At 44.4% G+C, this 21,861-nt stretch overlaps 1 protein-coding gene across 1 annotated transcript in view; it reads left to right on the forward strand.

The window, feature by feature from the left end:
• TAF1 (TATA-box binding protein associated factor 1) overlaps positions 1–21,861 on the forward strand; it is a 303,188-nt gene that overhangs the window by 4,871 nt on the left and 276,456 nt on the right. The window contains exon 2 of the mRNA XM_085608461.1: positions 14,926–15,034. Within this exon, the coding sequence (XP_085464587.1) occupies positions 14,926–15,034 (109 nt within the window). The remainder of the gene's footprint in view (positions 1–14,925; positions 15,035–21,861) is intronic.

Below are 21,861 nucleotides of genomic sequence, written 5' to 3' on the forward strand. Positions count from 1 at the left end.
TATGTAGCTAGTTGGGACCTGCAGTGTTGGACTAAATGCCTGTCCAGTTGGTGATGTGTAGTTTATTGCTGTGGACTGGTACATTACTGGATGAAGGAATTGACAAGCAGCAGTTGTAGCTCATGTGATCATAAGAGAGACAGACGGTAAACAAGAATTATTATGCAGCCTGTATGAAGTACCTGAATGGGTGCAGTGAAGGTTGTAGGCAGCTCCATACTGTTCTGAAAAAATGAGTCCGGGGGAGCTGCATGGCTGATGGACCAACACTGACTATGTTGGACCCCTTGTACAAGTGTTCAATGTGCTTTCCTTCTGACTTCGCAAACACAACAAGATGATGGACGGAGTGCTGAAACTTTTCAACCACTCACCCCCAGTTAAGAGACCTGGGTTGAATCCATTGTTCTCTTGCTCACTTTTCCACCCCAGTTTGGACCCAACCATATGCAAATCAGTCTTGACTCTGCTCCTCATGGGAACAGTCCAGCCCTAACTGCCAAACCAGGTCCTCCCTGGACTGGAAACAAGCATGCTAGGACCAGTGTCGGGGTATTACCCCTCCTCAGCCAGGCTACCCATGGGGAGCAGGGTCAAGACTGATTTTCATATGGATGGGTTTAAATTGGAATGGCATGGGAAGAAAAAACACGATGGATTTAGGCCCAGATCTCTCTCTGTACAGGGGTGAATGTTTGACATTGTTCAACATTCTGTCCATCAGTTGTTCTTATTGCTTTCCTTCTGACTTAACCAAAGCTTTGCAGTTCATGCACATTGATAGCTATTCATGCTGTTGATTTTGTGCCTTTGTATTTAAGTTTTGCTATATTTGACAAATGGGTCTGTGGAGGAAAGTGTGGTATCCAAAGCCTCCTTGATTTTTCTATGCAGGTTGCTAAATTAATCCAAACCTACATTTTAGGGAGGTGGAGTGAAGGATGACCCAGTACAACACAATTGATAATGATCTTTCCATTTCTGGCCGGGATTGTTGATTTAAAACGGTTCAGAGCTTTATTGAAAACGTTATTAACAAAGTACAGTAAACATGAGACAATAATAACACCTCTAACCTACCCATTGAAGAGATTATGAAGAAAATAAATTTTGGGTTCGGGCACTGTATTCCTCTCCATAGAGTTTTTTTTTTTCACTGGTCTATTTTGTGAAACCACTTTCATAGAGCGTCATTAGGTCTCACCTAATCAGCGCTCAAGCGCTGCTTAGGAGTGACCTCTTGGAATCGGTCTGCACTTTTTGGAAAACTCATGCATGTACTGCACTGTTTCCAATGAGCGCTCGTGCATGTACAGCATACACCTTGCGGGAGCGAGCAGCGGCGCCATCTGTTTGCAATTACGCGTCCGCGCTTTGGAAACAGATGGTGCCACTGCTCGTTCCCGCATGGTAACCGCTGTACATGGACTGAGCGCTGGCTCCAGACGACCCTTTCCCAGGCCCGGGGCCTGGGTTTTCTGGCAACTGGTTTCCGGCAGCCAGAGGCTCCTCCACGCTTGGGTTAGGAGCCAGGGCGTAGCCGCTTACCTGCGCCTCACGTCTGCACGGCCTCTGCCTTGAGCCTCGCATTCCCGGGACAATCTTTGTCTGGCTCTCAACATCACTGTTACACCAGAAGTGCTAGAACACCACTCACAGTGTGTGAACATTAGACAGCCATTGTTAAATCTATAGAAGAGTGCTCGGATTATTGTTAATTATTCATTTGAGCGCTGGACAAAGCAGAAGAGATGAACTGAAGTTTCTCTGGTCTCCTTGCAATCGGTAGGGGGCCCACAGAGTAACTAGTAACAGTTAGCCCCTGTAACCTGTCCTGAGAGTGCCCCGTCTCCTTATTCTGTCTGCCTCGGCCCTCTAAGCACTGCGACACATGACACGGTAAGCATGGTGCTCTGTTCACTCTCGTGTGACACAAAAGCTCTTTTCTCGTGAGTTCACGTCCAGTATAGCGAAGCCCGCCTATTCCATAACGCTTTGGTGCTCACATTGGTGCCAGCATAAGGAAACCCCTCTTATGTGCAGCGTTGACGTCTGTGGTCCAGTTGACCCCACCATTGCACTCTTTAACCACACATTCCCAGACATATTGTCTGAACTGGGGTGGCGAAGTGAGCTAAAGAATGATGATAGTTCAACCCAGATCTGTGACTGGGGGTGGGTGTCTGAAAAACTTCAGTGCTCCGTCCATCATCTCCTTTGTGTTTGCTTTGCTAGCCTGCTGTATGCCAAGGTTTTCTATTAGTTAGGGTCTTTAAACCTTTTGAACCCTAACTTTAGAGCCGTAGGCAATAGTTTCATGGGTCCAACTCTGTAATGAACCCTGGGCGAGTTCTACGTTTGCTTCAAGGTTACATGTCTTTCTAACCTTCAGTAAAAGCTTTATAAACTTAACCTATGTGGGTTCAAATTGAAGTTGGATCAATCACCCATCGGGGAGCTTTGGGCATAGAGATTGGCCCCTTGCTGGACCTTTGCACAGCCTGACAGGGTCAGCAGTGGTTGTCCTCGATTGTTTATATGGAAACTCCTTGAAAGCTATGCCTCTTAATACTACAATGAGCAGAGGGTCTATTGCTGTAACGCATGGAAGGGAAGAAGATCCCTTTTTTAAACAAAAATGCTAACAAATGTTGAGGAGAGTGGCTGCCAGGCAGTCCCTATTAAAGGATTCCTCACCTGCATAGCAGTAATTGATTATTTCTTTGTGTGTCTTGCTTGTCTTCTTGGGCTGGTCACATCAACTGCTGCAGTCCACCAGCCATGCACCTCGTTCATGAATTGTATGTAGGCCTGGGAGGTAAATTACGTTCCGCTCGCGGAATTTGGGTAATTTCACGTTCCGTGGAGAACGCAGAACTGCCAAAATTTACCCCAACCCACGGCTTCGCGGAATTTTTTGCTTATTCGCGCTTTCAAAATGCGTGTTCGCAAGATATTTCCCCCCGAGCACGCAAACAGCATTCGCGAACAGGAAAAAAGCATCGCGAACGGGCAGAACAAGCAATTCCGCGTGTTCATGGAACTCTGCGTGCTCGCAGAGACTTTTTACAGTTTTGCGGAGCTTCGCGTAGCGCGACTACGCAAATTCCGCCCACCCCTAATTGTATGTACACTAAGCCAGCTGCAGGGATGTCAGTCTTGATACTATATTTTGAGAGTTGTACAAATCATACTTGTTGCATACAACAAGGGTTAACAAAAGAGCAGTACAAATGTAAGTTTGAGGTCAACAAAGTTTGAAGTTCCTGACCCCAGAGGTCGTTTAGATCTTCAGTTCATGACGTTAAATTCTGAGGAAGATCCTCTCCAAACTTTAAACAAGAGGGTTCAAAATGTTTCCACGCCCATGTCGGCAGATTTTTATGGAAAAAAAAGAACCCTAAAATAGCATAGCAACTATTGTGCAGTCGATTTTAGGTCTGGCTAAACTGGGCTTTATTTGTTTTTGAGTACCACAGTTGCATTTAAAAAAAAAAAGAAAATGCAATGTAGGAAGCTGTGTTCCCAGGGTCTGTGTTCTTTCGAAAAACTGTACCATGTACCCCCAATTGGCACCTCTCTGGTCACATGTCAGTCCCTTGTAAAATGTACCATGGGTACCAAGGGCACTGTGGCCAGGGAAGGCCTCTAAGGGCTGCAGCACTAATTGTGCCACCCTTCGAGGCCCTGTGCCTTTACACACACACACACACACACACTGCACTTGCAGGCTGCGTGTTTTGGTGCAGAACAAAGTGAAGAGTCGACATGGCACACATCCCTGTGTGCCATGCCTACAACCCCCTGCCCTGGCATAGGTCAGCACCCTCTCTAGCTAGGTGCACTATACCAGTGATGAGGGTACAGGTGCATGAGCCCTGTACCCCTACACTGTCTAGATAAATTCTTAGACATTGGAAGTGCAGTAATGCCATTAAGAGTATATGGTGCTGGGAGTTTGTCATTATGAACTCCACCGCACCATATAGGCTTTACTGAAAACTGGGAAGTTTGGGATCAAACTTCTTAGCACATTAAACCCACACTGATGCCAGTGTGGGGTTTAATGAAAAATGCACTCAGAGGGCATCTTAGAGATGCCTCCTGAAAAACGACCAGCCTCTGGTGGGTTCCCTGACTAGTACACATCAGCCTGCCACCACGAGACATGTTTCTGGACCCCTTGGGTGGAAGCCTTCGCTCCCTGAGCCCAGAAACAAAGCCTTTCCTGGGCGGAGGTGGTCACACCTCCCCCAGGCCACGAAGAGCCATCTGTGGCAAGGGCCTTCAAAGGCCTTGCCGTCTTTGTAACGCGACCCCCAGCCTCTCCTGCTATCAGGAGCAGCCCCCTCCTGTCTCCCCCCTTTTGGGCGGGAAGACGAGCAGAAAAAATAGCACATCCCAGAAGGTGTGCCCACCTCTGCTAACCTCACCCCTTAGGTGGGGGAGGCGAGGTGAAGCCCACTCTTCAGTGCCCGCCATCTTGTAGATGGCAGGCACTCACCAATCAGGACTAGGGATTGTGCCCACTCCCGCATGTGGGATGAGCACACAAAGGGTGTAGTCACCCTAAGGTCAGTAGCCCATTGGCTACTGAACTCCTTTCTTTCAGGAAGGGGCTGGAAACTTGGTTATTTACCTTCTAGTTCCCCACTACTTCGAGCGCCAAGACACCCTTTGGTAACCGTTGCGCTTAAGAAGTTTAATTAACATAACATAACATTGCTGGAGTCGTAGGAAGGGATTTCCATCTACAAATGATTAATGCTAAATGTTACTGTAGCTAAAGGGATAGAGCCCTAGGGGAAGAATTTTAAAATCATAATAGGTAGGACGTTTGTAACTCATTGTTTGCGACCCCACTACAAAACCATTGTTATTGTGATATAAAACTCGATTGCAAGATGTAAACTTCAAGGGATCACATTTAGATCCCAGTGGAGGTATGGGTTACTTCAGAAATAGCATGTGTTGTGTGTTTATTTCCCTGCAGTACATCGCCACGTCCCCCCATCTCACAGAAACTATGTATTTATTCTGCTCCTTTTACTTCCCTAAGTAGAGCCAGCAAAGGTCTAGTAACACTACTTGGTGCAAACTCGCTAGTATCGGTTGGGTGGTGGTGGTGGTGATCTGCCACAGCATTTTCTAAGTAAAGTTGACAATTAACGCAGTGCTTCCCAAATGTTTTAGAACCACAGCACAATTTTTTTAACAGTTTTTTCTGGAACTCGACTCAAGCCGAGTCCCAAGATGGCTGGCAACACATCTTGGTTTGAAGTGTTGGCAGCCAATCCGAACTCAGCACGAGATCGGAAGGGGACGTGGATCCTCCAAATCCCTATATATACACCTCGAAATTTCTTTAAATTACTCCACAACCACTGAATAGGTTTGTACCAAATCACAAAGAAGCTCTTTCCTGAACCACCATCTGCCTTCCTGCCAAATTTGGTGTAATTTCGTTCAGTATTTCAGGCCGTAGCTGTGTCCAAAGTTCCTAGGGAAATTAACAAGGGGATAACACGTTTTGGGACCCCCCCCCCCCCCACTTTTCTCGGCCCCCGCTTGACGGATCACGCCGAAACGTTCAAGACGGTAGCTGAATGGGGCGGCAAACTAGTTTTGAAAATTTCGCAAGGATTCGTCAAACTACACTATTGCCACAGGGTATAGTTAGGATCATGATTACTTAGGAAATGCATTTTTTTGTGTTGCTAATAACTTTGGAACTGGTTGACTAATCTCCATAAAACCTTCTAACAAAGTGCTACTTTTCGACTATGTTGTGCCTGGAAAGTTTCGGAGTGATTCATCAAGTATGGGCTGAGAAAAGAAGAGGTCCCTAAACGTAATTTTCCCATTCATTTTTCAAAAGGAAATTTAGAAACCGCTACAGCTGAAACCGCTGAACGGATTTACATCAAATTTGGCAGAAAGCTAAATCTTGCCCAGAAAGAGTGCTTTTTGTAATTTGCTGAAAATCCGATCAGTAGTGTTTGAGTAATTAATGCTCAAAAACTTTGTATATCTAGGGACGCGGAACCTCCACGGATCCAACAGATCTCCTGCTGAGATCTGGTTGGCTCAATTGGAAAAAGTGAAAAGACACTGGGCACAGTGTATATGATCTATAAAACACATGTCCACTCTAGACACAAGCAAAAAGTCTAAACTAAAAATACAATCATTAATGAAACAATAAAGTTATTTGTGAATTACTTTTTTAAAATTATTCTTATTTCTCTTTTTTTTAAATATACATGAATACATTTTGTGATGGATGAAAAATGTACATAAATCCATGAAACAGAATTTATAACCACAATTGGTCACTTCCACAGACCAAAGCAAAATACATAGATCTGATGTTTTCATTGCACAGACTTTGTATTGATGAACATGCTATAGCTTGAATACATCACTTATCATAATACGTTCTGTTGTTTGGAGCTACGGAAATAGATGCTAAACATTGAAATCTTAGCGACTTGTTGACAAACTATTGGCGGCTTGGTGACAAACAACGCGTTTCGGCTAGGCCTTCATCAGGAATCTGCTCATTGTGGTTAGTTGAATGAAAAAATATTTATAGACCTAATTATCATCTAGAGTTGACCAATCTAAAAACAAATCTATTTGAGTTTAACAACATGAATATTAAGTGGACTTGATGTAGTCTAAGGTTCTTATGCTATTGTCAGGCAATATATCAACAATAGAACTGTTGATTGCAGAGGAACATACATTTATACAATATGTCTAAATTGTGTCTCCATACCAAAGTATTCATAATAAAATAAGAAGAAAGGAGTTGTGTTTGGATAAGGTAAAGAGAGATATTGCTATGTGAGCCAACACTTAGCAGAGGTGTAGCAATAGCGGTATTAACATCCAATCAACCCCACACCACAGTGCATAAAATTCAGAAAAAATAAGTGGATATGACACAATCACAAAAATGTGTCCTGACGGGATGTAAAAATAATCCTCATTGTCAAGATCTTAGATTCCTAAGGCCTACCTCTTCAGTATCTTGACATCACTGTCTTGAAGTAGATATAGCTGTAAAAGACGTCTGTCTCAGCTTTAGAAGTGACTGAATTGGTTAAAACAAAAAAAGAAAGGGTGGTAGGGGGACCAGATGTTAGTCACCCAGTCTTCATATGACGCAAAGTTAAGGTATTGTAACTCACTTTTATCTATTTGTTGGTATATACCGTATTTAAGAATTTTCTTGATCTTTCTCTGTACTAAATTTGTATTACGTATGTAGACATGCCTCTATATTAGGGCTGTCCAATAGGCTTCAAACCTAATATTAATAGTAAAAGAAAAGGAAAAGAAAAAGGGACGATGACTAAATACCGACAGGTAAATATCTACTATTTCAAGGTAAAGATGGTATCTTAACCTGTAATATCCTTAGCCTACTAATTGGATATAAATCTGCGCATTGCGCTGGTATGAACAATAAGATTGTTACCTTTTAATGACCAGTCATGATTTCAATTTTGAATGTTTTAGTTAGTTTTCGAGAGAAGCTCTCAATGGTTTCAAGAATAGCTTGCCTGAAAGGATTAAAAAAGTAAGTATATAATATGTGTCCCAGGCGGCAATTGCTCGTTATATAGCTATAATATCTAAGATGTATACTGACCTTATGGTGATGAGAGAACATTTTTCACCTCTAGTTAGGTTGTAAAGATAATGCTGATTGAGACTACTTCATGATATCTCTGCAAACGTCAATAGGATAAATACAACTGGGAAGCAAGCAAGGGCCGATATGAATATAAAAGGCAGTAACATGATACGAAACAATGTGGGCTGACTAAGTTCACTGAAGGTCATGGACTTAACAGTAAAATGTAGAAAATGTAATGCTATACCTACGCATTTCTCGTATATCATATAATAATGACAATGAAAAATTGTTAACAGCGATTATGGTGCAGCCTCTCTATATTGAAATAGCCAATGAAACTAAACAAAACACCATGATTTATTTAATGAGGAACTAAAGGCGCAACCATCCATTTAGTCCTGCAGTGTTATACACACCAAAAATGACGTGTTATGTAAAGCGTTGGTGAGATAAATAAATGCACGCACCAGCTGTCCTTAGCATTCATACAATCAACCTCTAAACTGATGGCGTGCCGAAATACCGGTCTCTGGGGAGTTGCTAAATCGACAGAGGCTTGCGTCTCGACTAATGGCGTCTACCTACCATAAACTACACAGACTAACTACGTCATGGCTACTTCCTGATGTCCAATAAAACATCAGTTATATGGGATGAAAGGTACTGCAAGCACGTTACTACATCTTACCTTCCGACAGCGCAAAGTTCCTGTGCTCTATTTGGAGTCAACAGTCAAAGCTGGGTGGGATACAGCAGTTCTATTTATGTTCCTATCGCGCTCCTACGGTCCTAAGAAGCATCATAGAAATAGGACTGATTGAGTCAGCTAACTAGCCTGTGAGTTTAAAGATTGGTATCGTTTCTACTCCCTCCAGTACCGTGCCTTGCGAGTAACTAGGTATTGATTGAAATCCATCACTGGATTGCCCTGGAAATGCGGTTGGTATTGGGGATTGGTCTGAAGACGTGGCTGGTATTGGGGTCTCCAATTGCTGCGTCTGGTATATCGCCTCCCTAAAAAAGGCTGTGTACCGCGTTGTCTCCTGGTATAATCTCCATTACCTCTATACTCCTAACTACCTGATTGTCCTTCACTGTCTAACATATACTGGCTATGTAGCTCTATACGTTTGATCTTTTTTCTAAGAGCCAAAAGAGCTCGTGCATTGTCATTTTTATAGACACATTTTTGTGATTGTGTCATATTCACTTATTTTTTCTGAATTTCATGCACTGTGTTGTGGGGTTGATTGGATGTTAATACCGCTATTGCTATTCTTGTACACCTCTGCTAAGTGTTGGCTCACATAGCAATATCTCTCTTTACCTTATCCAAACACAACCCCTTTCTTCTTATTTTATTATGTATACTTTGGTATGTAGACACAATTTAGACATATTGTATAAATGTATGTTCCTCTGCAATCAACAGTTCTATTGTTGATATATTGCCTGGCAATAGCATATGAACCTTAGACTACATCAAGTCCACTTAATATTCAAGTGTGTTTTTAAACTCAAATAGATTCGTTTTTAGATTGGTCAACTCTAGGTGATAATTATGTCTATAAATATTTTTTCATTCAGCTAACCATAATGAGCGGATTCCTGACGAAGGTCTAGCCGAAACGCGTTGTTTGTCACCAAGCCGCCAATAGTTTGTCAACAAGTCGCTAAGATTTCAATGTTTAGCATCTATTTCCGCAGCTCCAAACAACAGAACGTATTATGATAATAAGTGATGTAGTCAAGCTATAGCATGTTCATCAATACGAAGTCTATGTAATGAAAACATCAGATCTATGTGTTTTGCTTTGGTCTACGGAAGTGACCAATTGTGGTTATAAATTCTGTTTCATGGATTTATGTACATTTTTCATCCATCACAACATTTATTCATGTATATTTAAAATAAGAATAATTAAAAAAAAGTAATTCACAAATAACTTTGTTTCATTAATGATTGTATTTTTAGTTTAGACTTTTTGCTTGTGTCTAGAGTTGACATGTGTTTTATAGGTCATATACACTGTGCCCGGTGTCTTTTCACTTTTTCCAATTGAGTTATTTTCCTGACTGGGTAGGATCAGTTTTTGCAGGGGGCCCCGGTTCTTTACCAAATTGAGATCTGGTTGGCTGCCACAACATCAACTAGGAAGTGTTGTCAGCCAGTTTAGGACTCAGGGCTCAATCCAGAGTTCTAAAAAATGCACACAAAAAAGACATAAGGGTTCAGGGTACAGATACCCTGACCTCCTAGGCCTGGTGGTGGGCTCTCAATGGGTCCACGCTTTGGGCACAAAATGGTCTAGAAAAAACAAAAAACAAATTCCACTAATTTGCGGAGGATCTGCTGCAAAATTACAGAAGAAAAGAGGTGTGGGCTGCTGTGCTTCCTTTTTTAACACCCCCTCCCCCAGGGAATGATGCAATGATTGTTTATATTGTGGTGTTTGGCCCCGGGGACCCCATCTTCTGGAGCTGAAGCATTTTATAAGGGGAGGTGGGGATTGCCCCTCCCTAGTCATTTTTGCCCTCATGGGTGGGGGTTCCATTCCTCTGGGTCTGCAGTATATTTTTAAGGGGCGGCCCAGGCTGCTTATGGCACTGGGGGCCCACAGTATTTTTAAGGGGAGGGACCAAGTGGCTCCCTCATGAGGCTTAAATGCCCCCTCCCTGGGTCATTAATGGCTCCAGGTATCCCGTCCCCAGGGGCCAGCTCCAATGCTATGTCCCGGGAGCCCATTCCCTGGACACATCAGTTTCCCTCTCTGTACCAGCATGAGCAGGGAAACGTTTGTTTGCTCCCGCTTGGCAGGAGCTTTTTAAAATTCCTGGCAAATCGCAGAACACACCACGTCTTCTCTCAGCCGACGGAAGCTTCAAAAATGCCAGCTGGGAGCAGACTTGATCTGTTTCCCTGCCCACACTGATGCAGCAGGGAAACCCATCAACAGATTACTCCTGCCCAGACGGACCAGCATATATAGCTGCACCCTGCTGTGGGGGCACTGTGACTCCCCCGCAGCCCAGTGTTGTTTGTGGGTGCCTGGGGGGGGGGGGGGGGGTTACAGGTGCACCCATTGAGGCCTCTCAAAATCATAAATTTTTTACTAGACCTGCAGGTCTAGTGACTTAAGAAATCTACTCCACTCAAACTATTTGTAATGCTCTTGACCCATAACCTGGTTTCAAATTATATGATCGTGGGCAAATAATTTAATTTACTGAGCCGCCATTTTCTTCATTATCACATATGAGAGCACCATCAAATGTGCGAGTTCAGCATGTCTGCTGTACAAAAAACTCTTTTGTTTGAATTAATAGACTAAACTTTTTTTCAATATATAACAGAAATATAGCAATATATTGGATACACACGACCCCTGACTTGCTTCTTAGTAAATGAACAGCATTTTCATCAGGGGGGTCGATTATGGGGCCCTAAGCAGCATTTGTTGGCTGCATGCAGGAGGTTATCCAGACCCTGCGGTAATACCCCTGCTCTTTCCCAGCGCAGCGTAGGTTTGGCTGCCTTTTGGGGTGGGGGGGGGGGGGGGGACAGGTCCTGGCAGCAGGCCGGGCCTTGTGGACAACCCCCTTCAGCGTACGGACAAAGGTGGTGTGCAGCATGGAGCCGGCTGCCGGTGGCGGGTTTGCCAGAGGGCCTGACGGCAGGATATGCTTTGCAGCCAACCCCTTCCGTGGTGAGAGTTGGATTTAGGTTTGTAATAAATTATTACTCTGTTTAAAAAAAAAAAAAAAAAAAAAGAAAGAAATTCACTGAAATAAAACAAAGATTGAAGCAACGTTCTAGTTAGGTGAAATGTTCAGCAAGATAACGTTTTAAATTTTAAAAAATCATAGAAATTCACCAGTTGTGGTTGTATCAAGTAACTATGACCTTTGCCCTGAGGTAACTATAACTTATGCCCTCCTCCTGCACTGCCAATTTCTCCACGTATTACATCACTCATGACATCTTCTCTCATATCACTGCAACATTTGCAATCAACTTGCTTTATGTTAAAAAAACATAGAAATTCACACAAAAAACACAAACATTAAAGTGACAGTATAGTCGGGCCAGCAGAATAATGCAGCAGGGGAGCACCAAATTAAGCTGCAGTATTGGCTAAATTATGCAGCAAGAAAAGGCAAATATACAGCATCTTCTTTTTTATAGTATTACTTCATTATTTTGTCATTTTTACACACACTGTCTGTTGAAAGATTTCACCTCATTAGAAGCAGTTTAACAACCAAGTGCACAAATAAGCAAGTGAACGAGGAGTTCACCTTTGCAACGGACCTTCCACTGTTACCGCATTTTTGGTAGCTTTTGATCCGTTTGAGCTAGAATAAATTTTTTTACTTTGCAGATTATGCCGTGGATGATTCCCATACGATTACGCATAAAATTTAAGATCTGCTGCCTCGCCCACAAAGCGATCTGGGGACAAAGCCCTCCCTATCTAGCGGAGAGACTTCACCTCTACACTCCCATCCGATCCCTCCGCTCTAGCTCCCAGTCGTTCCTTCAAGTCCCTAAGATTAGGAAAGCACGCACAGGAGGAAAATGCTTCTCCTACCAGGCCCCCCGCATCTGGAACCAGCTACCGCTGGCCCTAAGACAATGCCCCGACTACTGGAAATTTAGGAACGTTCTCAAAACCGTCCTGTTCCCAGCCTGGGTACCTTGATCTATGCTTCACTGCCGCATCCGAGCGCTGAGATACCCCCCCGGGGGTGATTCCCCGCGCCTTATAAATAATAAAATCAATCAATCAAATCATGATGGATTGTGTGTCAAATGTGACAACTCATAACTTTTCAGAAAAGCTGTAGCTGAATATTACATGATTCCTACTTAAGAATTCTAATAATACCTCATGTTACATTTAAAAAACCTTAGAAATTTACTGTAAAAAACAAAGGTTAAAGAGACATAGGTGAAAATCTCAGAAAAAACTTACTATTTAGACCAACAAAACCATGGAAATTTACCAGTTATAGTTATCTCAAGTAACTATAACTTGTGACCTTAATTAACTAACTCTCATCCTCATCGTGTACTGCTAATTACCTCACATTATACATCATTAATGGTGTTCTATCACATCAGTAATAACACTGCAACATCTGAAATGACATCATGGTTACATTATACAAGACCAGATTCAGCACAGGAGATTAAGAGTTTTGCCCAAAATCAAAAGACGTTGAGCCTGCGTCTGGTCGCAAACCTGATCTGCCCAGATCCAAAGTTGACAGCTCTGGCTGTTGAACTACACACGTTTGTGTGTGGAAGTCGTGCACAAGTGCTATGGTTGTGTATGATCATGTATAGTCAGCACATTCTCTGTTGAAATGGCTTATTTAAAAAAAAAAAATAAATAATACAGCAGCAACAAACAGTGTAAGGTTCTCCCATGGTCCTGATTGGGAGTACTTTCAATGGTTCATTTCGTAGCCCCAGACACGTGTTTCACTCTTCTTGAGCTCTTAGGTGGAGCACAACAAGTCCTGAGAGACAAACTTGTTTACAGCCAACCTGCTGTGCTCCACTCAAGAGCTCACGAAGAGCGAAATACGTGTCGGGGTAAGAAAATGAAAGATTGGAGGAAATTAATAGTTATCAAGCATTGCTTCACGGGAAGAACTGCAACTCTGCAAGATGGCCCACATGGACCTGAATGCACTGGGAGGGCCACGGAGCCATGTTTCATTTGACCCCCACAGCTGAAGGCAATGGCTGTGTCCTGTCCTGGTCTCAGTGCTGCCAAATGGGAGAAGGGGTTGTTTTTTGCATGTAGAATATTCAACATGATCCTTAACTATGCATTTGCAGGGCTCAAAGTCTGCAGGTCTAGTAACTTGAAAAATTGACTCAACCTATCTGTAATGTACTTGATCTCTGCCTCTGACAGCGGAGCAAATGTGGCAAGATAACAAGATTTAAAGGCATTTTTATTGTTCATTCACTTTGTGAGCAGTAAAGATGCCTTAAAATCTTGCTTTCAGAGACAGAGGTCAAAAGTCAGTTTGTCTTACTACTCGCCAGAAAGGGCGAGTAGGCCCTTAAAATAGCTCGTCCTTATTAAATCTGGCTCGCCATAGCGAGCGGGCGAGTGTATTTTTCGAGCCCTGATTTGATGACCCATTTCTGACAGACTGCGCCTAGACCCTCAGCTGTAGGGAGAGCAAAGTCTGAGATTCTACTAGAGGGCCACGTCGGATATATAGCAACGCAGGCGTCTCCGCATTTCTCTAGGTCTGAATGTCCTGGGTTGCATTGACGCATACATCTCACAGTCAATGCCTAGTGCTGCATCCCTTGGTCAGACCACTGCTCTTGACGTGTTTTCCCTACAGCCATGACATCGCCACTCAGCGTTAGGCAGTAAGAATCAGTAGTGTGTGTGTGACTGGAATCTATGCAACATACCATAGTGGCATCACCAGTGGCGCTGGACTATGACGGTGTGCATAACATTTTAAATTGTGTCTGCAGCTGTGTTCGAGAAATTCTCTATGGCTGAATAGTACTAAATCACGTGGGTAAATGCCACTTATCCATGAGAACACCCTCGCCATGCTGGTTTGTATGTCGCATTGAATTTGTATCATCTAACAGGTGTAAAGAGAGTTATCTTACCGCCTGGGGGAAGTGAGGGATTCCCATCATGGAAGCCAGTTGGCATCCTCTTCCACTTGGGCTACAGGTAAAAAAGAGCTACACGCTATCACAATTAATCAGCTGACATCCACCATTAGTCAAGACATGGGCTGGACACGGAGGATAACAATAGATTTTTAAAAGGCGGCCCGATCCCCCATATGTAGCACACCTGCCTGGTGACTCTTGAGAGAATTCTGTTGTGAGTGCTGCACCATGTTCTTCTTCACAAGTGTTGAAATGAAAAGTTGGGTGGCATAGTGCTGCTACACCACTGGCTTTTGACCCTGTGTGTTGCGATTTTTGTTTAGCGTCTGGTTGAGTCCTGGACCGTCTACTTTATTTGAACATTTATGTAACTCTCTCTCTGAGCTTGGGGAGCCTCTTGGTATAAATATGAGCCACTCTCGATAATATAACCTGGTTGGTTTTAATTCTACTTCTGTGTTTGCTGGATTTGTGTTTCAAATGTGTCTTTTTTCTCTGCATTCAGCTTTCTTTTGTCACAGTGTTTATGATGGAGTCATTTGCGATCATCGGTGCTTCTTAAAACAGTTCTGCACTAACCAATCTATTTGTACCTCTCTCTCTTCTTCAGGAATCGAAGAAGCACCTGGCAGGTCTTGGAGCATTGGGATTTGGCAGCCTCATCACAGAGATTACCACAGATGATGGGAGCCAGGGAGACGGAGCCAGCGCAGATGATGGTAGGAGGCTCGGTCAGATATTCTTGTCTGGAACTGTTGCAGGGATTCTGCACTGGAACAGAACTGCACTTGGAACCAAAGAACATCAGTATGTAGGGACTGAGTCACCATGCCACCTCAGTGATTTATGAGTCCGAGCCCGACTAGCTATAGTGCCTCACTTACCCTCCTCACCTTACCAGAGAAACAAGTGAATTGGCACCCCCAGAACACAACACTCCCGACCCTTTCAGGGATCACGGTACCAGGACACAGCCTTTCGCTCTCTTACTCGTTCTTGTCCACAATGAGATAACCAAGAGACACGAAGAAAGTTTAGAATATTTATTCAAAATATTGTTTTCTGAAATGCAGTATGCGTGCCACAATTGGAAAACAAATGCCTAATAAAATTTTGTTAGCATGGTCCATGATCTATATACCATGAAAAGCGTTGTCATTTTATAGGACAGAGTGACCTATGCCCCCTCCCTTGCTACTGCAGCTAAATGATTATATGAAAGATCTCTGGGATTACTGGCAGACCCCGGACCTTAGCATACACAGATGGACGCTCTATATCTCAGTGGACGAAGTGCTCTTGTTTCAACACTCTCGTTCCAAGTGTGTGTTTTTGGCTCACGTGCACATAAACAGCTGCATTCTTGTGTTATGTCTAGGTGCTAGTGCCTCGCCAGAAAGAATAACAAAGGGCATTGTTGTCTGACCTTGTGGTGGTGCTCAGACTAAATCTCATAAACAGAACAGAACGCGAAACCATAGGCAGGTTATGTGTAAAAGTACAATGTGGTGTAAAAAACCTGACTCTATATATACTACACTAAAATGAGGTATAGTGTGTATAGAGTCGAAGTGACCCCCAGAGGTAGGCAGAGGTTAAAGTTAGATAGAACCTTACTGTCTGGTAGTGGTAGCTTGGTTGAGCAGTAAGGCAGTATCAGAGGACAGTGTTAAGTATTTGATGTACACACGCAGTCAGCAAATGAATTCACACACTCCAGAACTGAACTCTAGGCCAATTGTGTTTGTATAAAAATATACTGTTGTTTATTTTTAGAACCAAGCAAGCCTGGTACAGGTAATCATTAAATACTTATCAATAATAAGTTACTGGATATAGAACAGTTTGAAAATGCAATAGAAACTGTACTTTGTTTGATTTACAGGGGAGCAGTAGCATGCAACACTCAGCAAATACAGTACATTGGAACGAATAACAGTAAATTGCAGGTAAGTTACTTTTTATGTTACTTTTCTAACTCAGTGCTGGATACCTAAATTCAGCATTGGGACTTTTCCTAGAAACAGACAAGTAATTACTTTTTGGTTATTCGCATGATTTTTAAAGAATATTTTCAGTTTTCCAAACTCCACGCTTAGAAACTTTTTGGAGCAGTACATTGAAATGAATGGGCTTCAACAGTAAATTGCAGGTAAGTTACTTTTCATGTTACTTTTCTAACTCAGTGCTGGATACCTAGATTCAGCACTGGGACATTTCCTAGAAACAGGTAAGTGAACACGTTTTGTTTATGTGTGTGATTTTTAAAGAGTATTTTTAGGTTTCAAAACTCCACACTTAAAAACTTTTTGGAGAAAAAGTGTCAATGTTATCCTATTGAAGGAAAACAGGTTAACGGTTCACAGGTAAGTAAAGGGCTGTGGGAGTTAAGGTTCTGGGGTTAGACTCAGGGTCTCCCAGGGTCAGTGATGCACTGTTGTTGCACCCTCAGCGGCACTGGGGCGTCCGGGTGCAGAGTGCTGTTTCGACGTCGGGTGCCCTGTTGTTTTCTATGGAGAACCTCCGATTTGTAAAAGCACTGCGGGCAGGGAGAATAAGGTTTTCTGGGTGCGACCACCACTTGGAGAGGTAAGTTGGGAAGTTAAGGGTTGGTTAGGCACCGTCGGATTGGGCAGGCACCGTCGGATTAGGCACACGAGGCCGTGGGGCATCGGGTGCAGGGTGCCTTTTGGGGTCAGATCTTCTTACCAGCTCCTGGTCGCGGTTAGGGGGGGCCTTCTGGATTTAGGCTGCAGGCGTCGGCTTGAGGCAGATCGGGGGTCTCCTGATCTCGGGTCAGGATTTCCGGGGTGACCTCCTCATGGTGTTTTTTCACTCGAGCTCGGGCTGGGTTCGGCGGGTGCAGAGTGGGCTGGATTCGCAGTCTCTGGCTGGCACTGGAAGCTGCAGTTTGAACAAGTCCGGTGTTCATGGGAGATTCAGTCTTTGAAGTGAAGGCAGGCAGGTCCTCCGGAGTTTTTGAGGTTGCTGGCTGCAAGACGCACCGGGATTTCGCAGGAGCAGGTTCAAGGGGAGACAGGTCTTTTTGGGGTGGGGCTATGTCAGTGTGCGTCGTCCTCTTGTTAGCTCTGCACGGCTCTTCGTCCTTCTTATCGTTTCTGGAACTGCTTTCTTGGTTCAGGGCTGCCCCCTAAATACTGTATTTAGGGGGCGTTTTAGGGAACTTGAGGTCAGTAGCCAATGGGCTACTGACCTTAGGGTGAATACACTCTTGGTGTGCTCACCCCACGTGGGGGAGTGAGCACAACCCCTAGTCCTGATTGGGGAGTGCCTGTCATCTGCAAGATGGCGAGCACAGGAGAGTGGGCTTCACCTCGCCTCCCCCACCTGAGGGGTGGAGTTGGCAGAGGTAGGTACACCTCCTGGGCTGGCTAGTTTTTCCCACCATGTCTTCCCGCCGAAAGGGAGGGGAGACAGGAAGGGGGCCTGCTCCTGATAGCAGGAGAGGCTGGGGGTCACATTACAAAGGCTGCCAGGCCGTGAAGCTCCCCTGCCACAGATGGCTCTTCCTGGCCTGGGGGAGGTGTGAACTGGGCTCAGGGAGCATAGGCTCCAACCGTAGGGGTCCAGAAACCTGTCTCGTGGTGGCAGGCTGGTGTGTAACAGTCAGGGAACCCACCAGAGGCTGGCCGTTTTTCAGGGGGCATCTCTGCATTTTTCATTAAATCACACACTGGCATCAGTGTGGGTTTAATGTGCTGAGAAGTTTGATACCAAACTTCTCAGTTTTCAGTGTAGCCGTTATGGTGCTCTGAAATTCATAATGACAAGCTCCCAGCAACATATACTCTTAATAGCAGCACTGCACTTACAATGCCTAAGAATGGACTTAGACACTGTAGGGTTATAGGGCTCATGCACCTGTACACTCACCACTGGTATAGGGCACCCAGCTAGAGGGGTGACTGATCTATGCCAGGGCAGTGGGTTATAGGTTTGGCACACAGGGATGTGTGCCATGTCGGCTCTTCACTTTGTTCTGCACCAAAACACGCAGCCTGCAAAGGGTGGGGGAGGTGTGTGTGTGTGTGTGTGTGTGTGTAAGTAAGTGTGTAAGAAAGTAAAGGTACAGGGCCTCTAAAGGTGGCACAATAAGTGCTGCAGCCCTTAGAGATCTTCCTTGGTCACAGTGCCTTGGGTACCTGTTGTACCATCTACCAGGGGCTGATCTGTGGTTCGAGATGCTAATTGGGTTAGTTTTGGGGAAAGAACACAGGCCCTGGGAACCTGATTGGCAGGGACCCAGGGCACACCAAGAAAAAGTGCATCAGTAGTCTGGCAAAAAGTGGGGGTGGGTTACTGCAACAGAAACCCACTTTCCTACATGTGGCACAAAGGCAAACTTGTTTATATAGAAACGTGTACAAAGGGAAATGAGGCTTGCAACATGTACAGTTGGGTAACACGGAAAACTACAATGGGTCATGCAAGAAACACATGATGGAACAGGAGTTATGTTTAAGAGTAGTGTTCTGGGAAATCGGATCTCATTTCTAAGATAACGCTGGGAGTTGCTACTCTCCAGAGATATTTGATGGAATCTGCATGTCACATGGACAAATCCCACCAAAGTTAGCTTTGCCTGCCATCCTGCCGATGTCAATAAAGTACAATGCAATTGTTGGAAACAGCCCACTCCCACTCCGCAGGGTGGTGGTGGACTCCCCGAACACACTGTGGTAGCTTGGCTCGAGTGGTCAGGAAACAGGCACCGTGCTAAGCATACAATATACCCATACAATAACCATGCGTGCATCCGTTCCAAAAACGACTCTACACCGTAAAAATTATGAAAATATCTTTCTTTATCTTTTTCTCTTAGTTGCTGATTGGGAAAATAAATAAGTCAATCACAATATACAAATTTTAAATAGTGCAGGTCAAATAAATACTGTCTGGAGATTCAATAAATAGGGGTGATCATAAATATAAAGGACATAAATAACAGTGCAGGTAATACAGGCAATTAAATATTCTGAGGCAATAAATACTGTCACCAATAAATATTGTACACCAACATGTTAAATGGTAGCGGCAGTTTCAGTTGATAATCTTTCAAGTATTTGCCCGGCGGTAATCGCCTCTCATACCACTCGATAATTTACCAATAAAAGAGGCAGGCGCCGGAGACTGGAAGGCAGGAAACAAAGTTTTATTCCGTCGGAGCAGAACACATCAGATCAGACAGCAAGGTATCGTCACGAGGTGCTCTAACTGCATCTCTGAGACCTGGTCTCTTATACACTGGTTTATTGCTTTATTACATATAGTACATTCTTGAGATTCCCTTGATGCCTGAAAGAACATCCCCTGAAGCCCCGGCTCAGATCCGATCCCACACATAGATACAGTAGAAGTTCCCACCCTACCCGCAGTGGGAGATGGCTATCGCGCAGCAGGGAATTCCGCTAATTCCCGGGGGTGTGTGCAACTGGCCGGGTCTCAGGGGGTAGGGGCTTTGATCTACTGTAATCCCTTTGAAGTGGGGTGTTTCCCTTACAGTAGGGGCAGTAAACTGCATCCGCAGGGCTAGGTGATGGCCTGGGACCAGTTCAGACAATGGGGCGCAGAGGAAGGGGGTTATCAAAGGAGAGGCATGACCATGTATGGGTTGTCGGTTGGAAGTGGTTCCGTAGCAGGGTCGCGCAGAAGGAGAGGGTTTATGGCCTGTATGAGAGAGCGGGGGTGGCCGGCGCGCGGGGGGGGATGCTTGCAGCGCCAGGGGAAAGCGCTGGCGGTCGAGAGTGAGCGGGGAGAGAGTGGGGTGCCTAAAATGGCGGCTGTGCATTCGCTGCGCGTGGTGCTGGGGAGGGGCAAGATGGCGCAGATAATGTTCAGTTTGCGAGCTAAATTTCCACAGTCCTCCCTTTTAACATATCTCGCCAGCTTGTCCGGCCAATATTCGCCTTTGTTAGCCTTTCAGTTACAGTATCGTCAATGTTCGTCACACATTTAAAGATACAGAGTCTTTAGGGTAGGCAGGAGTAATCTGACACATTTGTACATTGTCTCATACAGTTTGATGAAGCAGGCGAGGAGGAAGTACATTCAAAGTTACAGTATAGTTGTGTACATGGCTGGTGTTGTATGAATGTTACTATACAAAGTTACATTTTCTTAACTTCTCAGTGTACAGTCGGAAGTGATTGATGCAACATCATGAAAACTTGATAAGAAGATAGTTAATATAATAAGGTGGTTGGGAGAGGATTTTCAACTTTGACATGGGTTCTTCTTTCCAGTGTCCTTGTTTATAAAGAGCTATCACTGGTAAGCTCTCATTGTTGTTCTTCTTTCGTTGGCACTGTTGAGCACCGGCGGTGGAACTAAGGTCCAGCTCAAATCCGATTTCTTCACGTGGCAGGGTGTGACCACTCACTGTTCTTTGATCACAGTCCTGTTCCTTAACACAGTTCACCACAGGTACTTTTGAGACAGGGTGCCGGCCTTTTGTTCCTCGGTAGTAGGTCAAAGTCATAGTCCAAATGAAAGAGGAAGAGAGAATGGGGTGGCATGGGATCAGATCAAAAATGCGGACCAAGGAGAGCAGAATCTTTTCAGCACTGGGCCCATCAATCGGGCCCGACGGGTTAAGACTTCAGGCACGCTGGTCAGTGAGCAGGGGCCTCGATGTAGCCCTTCGCGCTCATCGTTCTGATAATGGTGCCTCGTCTCACACTCTTGTTGCTTCGTCGCTTCCCCCTTGGTCGATGTCATAGATGTTTTATGATCCGCAGCCAGACTGTGCGTCACATCCGACCCCTCTCTTCCGATGGCTGCAGGTTATCCTTGAATAGGTTATAAGAAACGAAAGTCTTAGAGATCTTGGCAGGGAAGACATTTACATACTTCATTCTCTCTCCCAACCACTGAGTAGTTGCGGAAATGCTCTTATCTGTTACTATATGATTGGTGTCTATTAACTCTGATGTTAATGTGCGTGTTACTAATCTATTAATTACTGCTGTGGTGCAGGGTTCTGTGGGTGTCCCTGTCCATCGTCTGGCCTTCTAGGTGTCAGTTTCTGCGCCCTATAATGCAAGGTTTGGTAATACCCGTAAGTGCGAGGTGCTATGGTCATGCGTTCACGAGTATCCTTTTCATACAGTAGGTGACCCTTTATCAGTTTAAAACAGGGGCCATCAGCTGTTTTGTTCGGGATACTCTGAGACGGCTAGTATAGGGCTGGAGTTATCTTTGGGAGAACAGGGTGCTTTAGACATTTTATTCCGGGCCAATTGGTCAGGGGTAATTCTGGGTGGTGGAGATGGTGTCCTTTAAGAACAAAAACCACTGACATATAGTCCCCGTGTTGTGGGTCAGATTGGGAGACATCAGTCGTCTTACCTGTCCTTTCCTTCTCAGCCGATTAGGCTTAATGTTTGTAAAAAGGAGAGGTAGTAACGTGGTAAAGTATGGTCGTTTTTGTTTCTATCAATTTGTTCGAACACCACTGTGTTCAGGCCAATTATACACTTACCAAAGAGGTGTATGTCGTTAATTTATTCAAGAAGAAAGAGGGCAA

The sequence above is a fragment of the Triturus cristatus genome, chromosome 5_2 (genome assembly GCF_964204655.1).
Source record: "Triturus cristatus chromosome 5_2, aTriCri1.1, whole genome shotgun sequence".
In the NCBI taxonomy this organism is placed as follows: domain Eukaryota; kingdom Metazoa; phylum Chordata; class Amphibia; order Caudata; family Salamandridae; genus Triturus; species Triturus cristatus.